Genomic DNA, 12,640 nt, shown 5'->3' with positions numbered 1-12,640 from the left:
GTCTCTCCGGGTAGAGAAAGCACTATGCTCTCGCTGCAGGCCAAGCGCCCGATTCCTGTTGCAGCAAGAGGACTTTCCTGGCTGCCAGTGGCGGGGGAAGCATTTTGGCTCAGCGCCATGCTAGGGAGACCCAGGCATTTCCTCAGCCCTCCTTTTTCACCAGCCTCCACCTCCATAGCCTGGAGCACAACTGCAAAGGCAGAGGTTACAGGACAAGATTGTATGTTTCTGGAGCTGCACAATGAGGTAGCAAGCAGAAGATAGGATCCAGCAAGAAAAGACACAGCGGTGAGTGCCAGAGTAGGACAGGGAGAAGAGCTGCTTTCTGAACTCTTCGTGATTTCCAAAATGCTCCCTCTTTTCTTCCAGGGCCCCAGCTTCTGCATTAAAGTAGCTGTATACACAGCATCTTTCAGAGGTATTACTCTAGGCGAGCATGTCAGCACCAACAGGCTAAGTGCTTTACTGGTCTCCTGTGTGTGTAGGGGACTGATGGCTACAGCCCCGTGATACAACAGAGGAGGTGACTCTCCATGTCCAAACCATGCACCACTTGCAACACAAACACAGATGCTCAAACCTTCCTATGGGAGAATAGAAGAGAGAGGGCTACAAAACCTTCCAAAACTAGGGAGATGTTCCCAGACATGTCCAGAGGTGTTCCCAGACATGACCAAACAGCTTCTCATACCAGCTCTTCCACAGACTGGCACATCGAAGTTAACTCCTCATTGCCTGGTTTGCTGTGGCAATTGCTGCCGAGAGGAAGCCTTTTTGTAAAGGCAGATGTTTCACTGGTTCTACAAAATCCAGGGTAAATTGCAGACCGGGCAGTGCCATCTACTGGTGTTGTAGCAGCTGTCTGCACACACTGCTTCTGTAACCTGCTGACAACAGGACGAGACTCCGCTTTCACTGCCCTTTTTGTTTTAAACAGCTGCCCTAAATGCAGAAATACTAGAGGAAAGCTCACCACATTTTCTTCTGCACCTTGAAGACAACCCTGCCAGAGGTCCTACAGCAGCGTGGCCACCTTGGGTGGACCAGAGGTCAGATCACACACGTAACGTGGCAGCAGGCCAGGACATCTCAGCTCTAGAAGTAAACTTGCAGGTGAAATAACTGATTTGTAACAGAGTTATGGATATTGGTTACCTTACCTGGGCATTGTCACGGTTCGTAGACACCCCCACTTTGAACTTTTAGCATGGAGCCAGTTTAAATCTTACTACTCAAAAAGACAAATTCACAGCCTTGGCTACGCAAGGCTTTCACTAGTGACCGCTCAGCACTTCGATGTGTCAGAGCTGTTGGCAAGTAGGGCTCCAGTGTTTGGCAGCTCTGACGCCTACCAGCTGTTCCACGCAGAGCTGTAAAGATGTTTCTGGCCCAGCCAGCACATGCCATTTGGCTGCTGCTGCTCCACTGACCTCTCCAGTATGGGGTTGTTCTGCTGGGACTGGGGTGTGCAGGGAAGGGCCCGTTTGTTGAAAATGGAAAGTTTAAGTAAGTCTAGGAAGTGACTTAGTGAAAACCGTCCATTCAGAGATCACTTTGTTACATACAGATCTATAGGTTTTTAATGTACCAGGGGATCAGAGTTACAGTTTGAGGCCTGAAAAGGAGGAGGGTTGGATATAGGAATGACAGCAATGCTGGACTCAGGTTTGGGTGCCACAAAAATACTGGTGCCGGAAAAAATTCAGCTTCCCTTTGGATGAAGGATGCAGGTGCCCTCTGAGCCCCCTCACCTGACACAGCAAGGAGGAGCAGTAACAGCCCAGCTGGATACAGTCCCTCCCTGAAGCTTGCACCAAACAGTAAGACCAACCACCCCAGGAGCAGCCCGGGCTTTGTGGCAATACCCTACTGCCCCTTTTCCAGAGGCAGAGAAGGGAGAAGTGAGGCCCTGACAGCCCCGTTAGGAGCAAGGATCAGCTATTCTGCCCATGAAGATAATGGTGTTGAGGGCGGCTTCCCGGATGAAAAGCAGGAAGGGCCTGTTGGCATTGAAGATTATTCTGTTCATGGGGAAGGAACGGCCGGAGACGGTGACAGCTGTAGCAGCTGATGCCTCGCTGCCTTCTTCATTCACCTACCAAGCAAAAGAGAAGATGGGATTAAAATACAGGCATTGTGCAGTATGTAGAAGGCTCGCCCTCCTTCCCCATGGGAGGTGAGTGCCAAGCTCCCACTTCCCCCTAAAACCCCAGATTGCTGAGGAAGTCAACACCAGGGGTTCAGAGCTATTTTTTTTTCTGTTTATGTTTCATGTTTTTAAAAACAAAGAGGAAAACACCTCCTGGGACAAAACAAGGCTTACCTCAAGGAAGGCTTTGTGGAAAGCCTCAGACACGTACAGGTCTGTACGGCCCTCTGCAATGATACCTGAAACGCAGAATAACAAAATGGAGAAAGTTAAAACCATGTTTTTAGACAACAGTTCAAGAGAGCTCCTTCATGGCCCGCGTTCAAGCAGAAGGCATGTCTGCACTAAGACAAGAATATCCTCCACCAACTGCAATCGACTGCTTAACTCCCATGCCCTTAGCGCAGAGCAGGGCTGTGCGTCCATGATGGGACTGAACACAGAGTCCATCATTGACTGCAGCAACATCTAAACGCTTTCATGTTCTTGTTCCTTACGTGCTGCCGCACTTACTGCCCTGGTGTCTGCGGAGGAATGGTTTGCCCCCAGCTCTACCCTGCACCACCCCATCTCCACATCTGACCTGGGAGTCTGGCATTTTCTGGACTGAAGAGATCTTCCAGACCCATTTTTCTCAGCTTCTCCTTGACACTGAAGCTGTCGTCAACACGGAAGCGAGGGAGATAGACAAAGAGGGAGACCTCCGTCATGGAGTCTATCCAGTCCTGCAGCTTCTCCGATGTCAGGTCTCGCTCCACCTCCACCAACGGCATCCCAGCATTAGGCAGGACCAGCACCATCGTGATATCGTCCCCTTTGTAAGGCAGCTCCAGCACCTGGACTTTGTCCTGGGGGATGGACGCATGGTTGAATTTGGACTCTTGGTACATAATTGGGACTTTGCAGGTCTCACCATTGGCTTTATGAAATAAATCCAGTTTTGTGTTTGGAGCTGGGAACTCCGATTTCCAGTGCCCCTAAAAGGGAGAGGGAGAGGACAGAGACAAAAATGAGCATCATGTTTTTCCCCAGGGAAATGGGCTGCTCCCCCAGTTTTGTTAGCCATACCTTAAAATAAATTGTGTTGACCAGGACCAAGACAGTGAGATCATCAATACCTCTTTCTGGGATCACTTCCGTAATGCGCTTCTCTGTCTTATTAGCCACCCACTCATTAATAATCTGCCTGGAAAGTTCTGGTTTCTCCTGAAGGAAGAGACCAAAAAAGGTTAAGTCAAGGGTTTTAAACACCTCTTTTTATCCCTTCTGCAGGAGACAGATTAACAGGGTGCGTGCTCGGGGAGGGCACTGCTCCCAGAGTAGCGCTGCAGCATTTAGAAATGAGAAGCTGGGAAGCGACTGTGGTTACGGTGAGCTGGGACAGGAGGAGCTGCATCCCATACTCCCTCCTGCCTTCACTGATGTCCCACACCACCCAGAGCAGGGCACTCCCTAAGGGCAAAAGATAGGGATGCAGCAAAAGCTGAAGGGGGGGGGACGACAATCAATAGAGAAAAATCCCAAGTGGTTCAAACTCACTTTGAAGTTCAAGGGCCAGAGTTTTGCTCCATAAACTATTTCACTAATGTTCTGGTAAGTCTCATTAAAGACCAAAGATTTCTCCCCGAAGAGGCGGTTGGCTGATACCAGCTCTGAGGATTTGTTGGCTTTCTTGTAAAGCCGGCAGTTCAGCTTAGCAAAGAAGAAGTGGATCTGATCAGATGTCTTCTCCGAAATGGTATCAAATCGAAAGACCTGGAGGAGCCAAACAGGGAGAAGGAATCCATGAGTAGGTTCTTGTCCTTCCACAGCTCCCAGGCCCCACAGCAAGCGGTGATGCAGCCTTTGCCTGCTGCTCAACAGCCTAAATCATGGAGCCAAGAAATTTGCAGGCCCTCAGAGCTTCACCCTCCATGTTTAACTTGGAACCAAAATCTACATAAAAGCAACAACACATCACTAGCCCGAGACCCTGTTTTGGAGCCCAAAATGCAGGATTAAACATTGCTCAGCATGCGGAGGTACTGCTCCTCTTTCTAACCCTGGCCTCCTTGCTCTTCATACTCTGCCTTTGACTGGTCCTGGCTTCTGACTGTCTTTGACCCAGCATCTTACCCAAGAGAAGACTCCAGCTCTTGCTCACTGAAGTTCCTTCCCTAGAGCTAGCGGTAGGGTGCCTGCCTGGATCTGCCTCTTTCTCTGCCTCCATTCCCCACCCACTTTCGTTGCCCCAGCTGTCAGGGGAAGATGCATCATTTTGTATGTGTCTGTCTCAGATATGGGCATGACTTAGCTAGACCCTTTAGGTACTTGTGCAGAAGACAAGCTAAGGTCTTGGAGATGTTTTTCTCTGTGCACGCCTGACAGGGAACTGATTCTAGCTTGGCATACAAACCACGAGGCTTTCCCCAGTGCTGTTAAAATTAACGTAGTTTATGCACAGTGTTCACAAACCCTCTACCACACCCCAGTGAGAGCCTCACATGAGGCTCCCACCATCACGGTGATGGGGCCTGGAAGCAGCTCTCAGGTCAGTGGAGGTCACAAGAGGACTCACAGGGTTTGCGCTAAACCCTCCTGTGATGATGCCAAAGGCTGCTCCTTCCCAGGAGCAATTCTCATGGCCTGTTGAGTAATTCTGGTACGTTATCTATTTTTGCAGGGAATGGAAATATGTAGCAATCATTTTGAGGGTAGATTTCTGCAGCACAGTGAATTTTTTCTTATCTGCTCCTAGCTGCCAGCTAGAAGGACAGTTACAATTTGTCTACTACTATCCAATCTCAGGGCTTTAAGGCACAGAAAATCCCATAGCACCTTGCTCCACAGGAATATCCAGGATCTCTGGCACCGTTTCCTACAAGGCAAAGGTGGTGTTACTGGCCCTTTCATAGGGAAAACGGGGATTAGGAGTGCAGTTCTGCATCCTAGGTGGCTCAGTGAGAGAAGGGTCCCCTTCCAGTGGCAAGGGCTGCCCAGAGGGGAAGGCATGAGTGAAGATTTTGGAGATGTGGTTCACTGCCCTGCTCTGCCCAGACTGTGTGGATAACAGCAGGAGACCCCAGCATTACTTACTCCAGAGACAGGATCTGTGAGGGCAGTGGCAGTGGGGACAAGTGGGCCAGTTTAATTCACACCTCCTCATTGCAGGTAGAAAGGCCCCTCTGGGCTGTAGTCTCCGTCTGCGAGGAAGGTACGAGCAGTACCAAACCCCACGTGGCAGACGAGTGCACTCGCAGTTGTCAGGTGAGCGGGTCTCACAGCGAGAAGGGTGCTTGGACAGGCAGAGAGTTAATTGGTCCCACGGAAGAGCCAGAGCTCAGGATTACCTCTCAGTCCAGGACCAGAGCTCCCTGCCTCTGAGTTTAGGAGCCACAGCTGGAGGGAGAGGCTCCCTGCATACAGGCTCCCCTGCCTGGGAAGCTCAGGCCCTTACTGTGCTGCTGTAATACTGCCCAACACAAGCAGACAGAAGCTGGTTAGTCCTGGCTGAGCACTCAGACTGCTCTTATGCTTACTACAAGGAGGTCCTCAAAAAGTAACTGATGTTCCTGTGCTCCCATAGGGTGGCAGAGCCCTGGAAGCCAGGTGGACTGCAGGGTGTCCCATGTGTCTTATTTTTGTCTCAAGGGAGAGAGAGGAAAGAGCCTCTCCCAATGGGACTTGGTATCATGGCTTTTCCACTTTTTGCGTAAGAAAAGGCCTAGCTATCTGCTCCGCTATGTGCTTGCCCAATCTGCAAGAAACAAACTGTTCCCATTCCCTTCCCTCATCTCTCAAACGGGCTTCCTTTCCTCCAGATGAAAACTAACCTCTCAAACCCAGGAAATCCACCCTGAATGCTGGATCCAAATAGGAAGTCGGAGAAAAGAGCTGGGATCTAAACAAATCCAGAGACAAGCAGCCTGTCTATGTCCTTCCTAGGGGTTTGTTTAAATAAAGGTCTCCCCTCCCAAGCCAGGGGAGCCATCCTGACCCAGAAGAGCCCTTTAGCAGCAGTCAGCCACTATCACTTTTGCTGTCTTTCAGACCCTGGTGACAGCTACAGGAAAAGGCTGAGGAAATGCCACCGACCTCCATGAGCTGCTGGAGGGTGCTACCACAAGCTCCGAGCTTGGTCATGGCGAAGGCTGTAGAAATACTGAGAGGAGACATAAAGATGTTTTCCCCATTGTCCTTGGAGTCAGCCAGGTACTTGTAGAAGACAACAGCAAAGCGTGAGTTGGCCTTCGACAGCTCCCAGACCCGGGGGTTAGTAGACTCCGGGAGCTTGCCCTTCCCTGGCTCTTGCCCCTCGCCCTCCTGGGGCTTCTTCTCAGGGTTGCGATAGATGCAGATGGGATTCACTGGGATGTCGCGTGGCTTTGCAGTGCAGATGTCTTCCACAATGTAGTGCTCAGGGGCAGCCAGACCCCAGACACTGAAGAGACACACCACAAAAAGATGCATTGTCCTGGAACCAGAAAGAGAGTGCTTATACACACTTGCCTGCCCAGAAAACCCATGCTGCCGCCACAGCCCACAGGACCCATTTCAGCCAACATCAGAGTGACAGGAGCCCCACGGTCCTCTCCAATCGTCCCTTTATCCTGAAGCTGCAGGATAAGTCAGAACAGACACAACCAGCAGGACAAGCGTGCCTCTGAGCACACACCACTTTTAGAAACAATACACACTGCTTTCCTAGAGCCCTGGGTGCTCTCTTTTTAAGCAGCAGGCTCAACCCTGACAAGTTTGTACAAAAACGTATGGATTAAACTTCTGAGCCCACCCCATCAGCCAGCAAAAGGACCCTGTATGTGCAGCCTTTCCCCAGGCCTACCTGCAACAGGAGCCAGCACAGAGCCACCAAAGCCACCCGGCTGGCCCGATCCACAGTCCAAGAGCATTTATGATTCTGTACAGATCCTACCCATCTTCCTCATGAGGAGAGCCCCCACGTACCCCAAGCTCCACAGGCCAGTTGGCCTTAGACAACAGGTTTTTAACTGTTTCCTTCCCCTTTTCCCAGGGGGAATCTCCTAGTTTTCCTGGTCTCTTTTCTCCCTTCACTTGAGCTCCTCTGTCCCCTTCAATTATTGCCTGTGCTTTCAGGCTCACCTCAGCTCTACACTATTTAAGTTACTGATGCAGGAAATGCTACAGCAGAGAAGAGAGGTGATAAGGAAGAGGTCTCCAGGGGAGTTGGTCCCTCAATGCATTGAGCATCTTTAATCCCTAAAAAGCGTATTTTATAAGCGTGTATGGTGTAGCTGGTGCATCACAGGTATTCCTGTCCAAAGTTCACAACACCTCAATGCAAACTGACTGTCCCTGGTACCTGAGGAGGATAGGCTAATGTTAATAACAATGTTCCAGCAAAAGCAGGTCTCTGAAAATCTCCCAGAGCAAGGCAGAGACAATTTATATTTTCTACCTTTGCTAAAGCAGGGGATCTTGTCGTGGTTTAACCTCAGTCAGCAACTGAGCACCACACAGCTCCTCGCTCACTCTCCCCCCCCGCCCCCCGCCTCGGTGGGATGGGGGAGAGAATTGGAAGAGCACAAGTGAGAAAAACTCCTGGGTTGAGATAGTTTAATAATTGAAATATTATAATAATAATAATAATAGTACACAAAGCAAGTGATGCACAGTACAATTGCTCACCACCTGCCAACTGATGCCCAGCCAGTCCCCGAGCAGCGGCCCCCCTGGCCAGTGTTCCCCAGTTTATGTACTGAGCATGACGTCACATGGTATGGAATGTCCCTCTGGCCAGTTTGGCTGTGCCCCCTCCCAGCTTCTTGTGCACCTGCAGCCTTCTCAGTCGGTAGAGCATGGGAAGCTGAAAAGTCCTTGGCTAGTGTAAGCATTACCTAGCAACAACTAAAACATCGGTGCCTTATCAATTTTGTTCCCATCCTAAATCCAAGACACAGCACTGTGCCAGCTACTACGAAGGAAATTAACTCTATCCCTGCCGAAACCAGGACAGATCTGCACACCCCATCAGCTCTGGCAGCAAGGCCTCATCAGCCATCCTAGGGCCAATTAAATGGCACACAAGATTTCCTATGCGCTGCAGTTTTGAGATGCTCTTTATGTGACTCTGTGTTGGGTTTGTTCACATACCCGTGGGAGGAAGCTCATGGACCGCAGTCACAACAGCTCGGGAAACAACTACTAGAAAGGGCTGGCAGCCCGCCCAGGAATTGCCTGCCGTGGAAGACTTTTTCAAAGAAATGTCTAACTTGGGAAGGTCTCTGCCAGCCCCCACATACTCACTGCCACAGCTACCAAGCACTGCCTCCTGAGTAACTAAATTAAAGTTGCATTTAGCACTGGTGATCCCCATGTCTGTAGTCTTGCCAGCACTGGTGGGCCAGCACCTGGGAGGAGGAAAATGAGAGCAGCTCAAGGCCTGATCTGGGATGCAGGAGACCTCTGGGTTCTTTCACAACCCCCTCCCCAGGCTCTTGGGCAGTGACTTCATCTTGGCTCCAGTTCCTCCACAAAAGCAGAAATTACTTCACTTAGCACCAAGACCATATTGAGCCCTAAGGGGCCCTCTCTAGCATACAACAAGTACTAGCATAGCAACAAGTACTGCAAGAAAACATGCAAAACAAGACGTACTTGCTCAGGCCACGGCCACCGCTCTTGCTGGTAACAAGAAACAGATTATCTTTCAAAAGGTTTAGGATAGATGCAACACCACAAAGGGCAAAAAATCTAAAAGGGGAGGGAAGTCAACCAAATACAGAAACAAAAGATACCCCCCAGGGCAGGAGGGCAAGAGAAAGGAAAACTATTCAGATAATTGAAAGTACTCCAGGAAGCACTGCTCTTCCAAACCTTTCCCTCCTACAGGAAAAATCAGCCAGCAACAAGCCAGGCACACTTCTGTGCTCCGCAGCCCTAGGGCCAGGACTGGAGTGGCCCTTCGCTGCCTGCCAACAGCCCTCCCTCACCCACGCTTAATTCTCACTGGCCTCAACAGCACCTGCCTGCAGCTGGTCCCACTGCAGAAAGGACCTCACTGCAGCCCCTGCTCTGTCACTCTGCTCGCCTCCAGGGAAAGGCATGTCCACAAGCATGTTCTGACCTGCCTGTACAAGCACAACTGCCTGCTTCTGTCAAGATAAAGGCAGATGGTGGCATCTGCCATGACACAAAGTGCTGCTAATCTCACATTTAAAACCCAAAGCACAAGAGTGGGGCAAGCACCTCATCTTCATCCTGTCCTGATTAAATGGGAAACACTCCCTGTTTCTACTTCACAGTAAAGTCCTGACTCCCTCAACTTAGAGGAGATGCAGGACTTCATACTAATGCCTTAAACCAAATTTATCAGCCACTAAGGCTGGCTCAGCCCCTGACGTATCCAATCTACATACGCAGTATTTCCTGCAAGAGAGGCGATGTGAGACCTGTGGCGAACTACCACCCTGAGAGGCGACAGCTGCCCTTTAGAGCAACAGCCCTTGCTATTTCTTAGGCCAGCTCTTTGCCGTAGCGCTTGGCGGAAAAACACTCCTCCTCCCTCCACAGCTCTTTGACACTCCCTTTTCCCCTGCAGCACTGCCACACACTCCATAAGTCAACTGCTTTCATCCTGGAAGGATCCCAAAAGTATTACTGCAACATCACTGCCTGAAAGGGGTTACTGGCAAGGAAGAATGTAAAAATTAGGAAGGGCTCTTTTCCTCTGCTTCACCCCTCTAAGAAGGGTAGAAAGCCAAGAAACAAGTTGCTGATTCAGCTCAAAATCAGAAGGTTCCGGGCAAGTGTACAGAAACTACCCTCCATCCCACGCCTGCTGTGCAACACAGCTGGGCTCCAAGCCAGCACAGGACATTTCCATTCCACTGTTTATCATCGCTGCATGAAGGGACAACGAATTGGGCTCATAGACCCACAGCTCGTCCTCCAGCAACCACCCTACTGAACCTACCAGTGCTACCCACGGCAGTGTGAACATCCCACAGCACCCATGCAGTGTGCTAAAGAGCCCAGCAAATGTTAAGTAGCTCAAACCATTTTGAGATTGACTTAGGCTTTTGAGAAGAAAAGCCTTCCCTGTCCCCCCACACCCCAAAAACAGAGCGCAAAGCAGATCAGCAGTGCTCTTTCACAGCTGGGCAAGAGATCAGTGATTACTCAGGACAACCCGACCTTATGAATTGCTCTCCGCACCATGAAGCATTGCTACAGGTCAGGGATAAAAGTCAAGTGAGCCTTCGTGAGAGCTGGGATGGGAGGGCCCTCTCAAAATAGTTCCTCAGGCCCATGCCCAGAGCAAAAAAACACTGGCAGCAACTAAAATTCATAGGCTCCTACAAAGGGAAATGAACCTGTGACAAGGAGTTAATTAACAATGAAACATTAGCGGAGTTGGTTTCTCTTACCTGCCCCTGTACCTCCAGCCTTCTGCTTTTGGGATGTAAATGCAAATCGTTAAGAGGACAGGCAGTCTTGCTTGAGCCCAAACCAGTCCAAAGCAGTTTCCCCGCTAGATTTCTGTGCTCAAGCAGAGCTGAGACGAAAGCAGGGGAGGGTGGGAGGGGAGTAGGATGCTGAGGCCAAAGGCTGATGACCGGCTGCAGAAGGTTAAGCAAAGACCAGAAAAAAAGCAATGTTTAGTTTGAAAGAGGTTTTAAAGTTCAATCTGACAAGGGAAAGTTTGACCACCTACCCCATGCAAGTGCCAGATGCCTTCAGTTCTTGCCAATAGAAAATTAACTGCTCATACCATAAAAAAAGCCCCCAAACTTTCAAGAGTTCAGATAAAAATGTGGTGATTTAAGGTATTTGTAAATCTCACTTTAGTATCTTGTAGCTCAGCAAAATGCTTCCCTCTGCCCCAAGCCCCGTCACCTCCCATTCCCAAACAGGCACAAGTTGGGAGAAACTGCCCCACTTTACACTCTGCAGTTTCAGATACGTCCCCTTTTAAATACACTCACCTTTTCACTTGCACAACTGGAAAGCTGAGGATTAACAGTGTCTCCCCCCATCTCCAGCCCATGCGTAGCAGTACTGGGAGCAGGACTGAGCAACACAATTTCCGATCTAGGATGCAGTTGCTCTACAATTTCGAAAGCATTGCCCCCTGAACATCAAAACCCAGGAGCTGGCTGGCTCAGCAGGTGCTAAAGCTGCCCTGTTACTGGCCTCCAGGAAGAGCCCAGGTCTTAATGGAAAATGCAGCTGCAGACTGGTTTGGGGGAAGTAAAAGACCTTACTATACCAGTAAGGGCTAGAATTAAATGGGGCAGAGATTGTGGAAATAAGTGAAAGGACGACACGCTCTGGACCCAGCTTTGCTTTCATGGATTCCCCTCCATAGCCTGGGGCCACAAGTGCCAAATTTAAAACTACCTCTGCCCAACATAACATCATTCTTGCTCTCTCATCAGTTCTATAATCGGGGATATCTTCATCAAAAGCAAGCACAAAAGCTACACAATCCCCTCTCAACACTGCCCAGCAACACACACAAACGCCTGCTCCTCAGAATTGCTTTCTGCCTGACCGCATATCAGGCCAGACCTGCAACGCAAGTCGGTGAGTAACCCGCAGGTTAGGTATTTGTAATCTGCTGCAGGAGGTAAAACGTCCTCTGTGAGAAAGGACTCTCACACCATACCTTGTTGCTCCAAGTGGCTGGTGATTTAATTTTCTAAGGTAACTCCCGTGCTTGCAGGTCCCAGGGTCTTTGTGGGGGGAATTAGGGATTCTCCACACCCAGCAGAGAGCAGCAGGCAGACATCCGAGCATGGGTTTCCATTCACCCAATGCTTAGGGGTAGTTTAATGCAGTAAAAACAAGAGCAAACACCTATAGTATTCTGCACATCCCATATAGCTCAAGCTAATGTGAATGAACTCTCACCAGTGTGACAAAGTACACTGGTATTGCAACTGCATGCTTGCTTCACTGTCAAAGAAGAGCCGAACGCCTAAAACTGAGCATGGAAATGCTTTCTTTAATGATGGTGGCCCTATTAACAGTGAGGTTAATTCCAGAATTGAAACTGTAGGGCTGAAGGGGTCTGTAAGTTCCCCAAGCCATACCCTTTAGGGTGGCTAATAGATTTTTTTTTTTTTTTGAGCGCGGTATGTAAGTGGCAATTTATTGCCGGTTCAGCTCAAAGCAACAACCCAGCACTCACGCCTGAGCAGAGCTGTACCTACGGAAGCATCCAAAGTGACAAGTGTGTTAATACAAATCACTAGCTGCCTTGTTTCCTCTAGTGGAGGGACTGTTTTTCTCCCAAAGCCGCTGTTCGCAGACCCAAAGCAGGGACCAGCTGCTCAAAATCACTAAGCACCAAAGCTCTAAGCCTGGTGGCCTAGGGCAAGACGGAGCAGGCATCATGCCTCAGTTTTAGTCTCTCCCACACTCATACTCCAGGAGACAGGGCATCAGAGTTCACAGTCACGGGGAAGGAAGTTACAGAAACAACTCAAGACATCCCAGCCAGGACAGGGGACCCCTTCGCTTCAGGAT

The 12,640-nt window shown here is 49.9% G+C and overlaps 1 protein-coding gene across 1 annotated transcript; it reads right to left on the bottom strand.

The window, feature by feature from the left end:
- Nucleotides 1-1,557: 1,557 nt before the first annotated feature.
- SERPINC1 (serpin peptidase inhibitor, clade C (antithrombin), member 1) lies at nucleotides 1,558-6,598 on the bottom strand. Its single transcript, XM_009324628.1, has 6 exons — nucleotides 6,224-6,598; nucleotides 3,689-3,904; nucleotides 3,218-3,355; nucleotides 2,733-3,126; nucleotides 2,324-2,388; nucleotides 1,558-2,095 (listed from the first exon to the last, which is right to left on the bottom strand). The coding sequence occupies exons 1-6, from the start codon at nucleotides 6,596-6,598 to the stop codon at nucleotides 1,922-1,924; spliced, it is 1,362 nt and encodes a 453-aa protein (XP_009322903.1). The 3' UTR covers nucleotides 1,558-1,921.
- Nucleotides 6,599-12,640: the final 6,042 nt, after the last annotated feature.

This window comes from Pygoscelis adeliae, unplaced genomic scaffold (genome assembly GCF_000699105.1).
Source record: "Pygoscelis adeliae isolate BGI_AS28 unplaced genomic scaffold, ASM69910v1 Scaffold126, whole genome shotgun sequence".
NCBI lineage: Eukaryota > Metazoa > Chordata > Aves > Sphenisciformes > Spheniscidae > Pygoscelis > Pygoscelis adeliae.
Note: the sequence above shows the minus strand (reverse complement) of the source record. Positions and strands in the feature narration are given on the sequence as shown.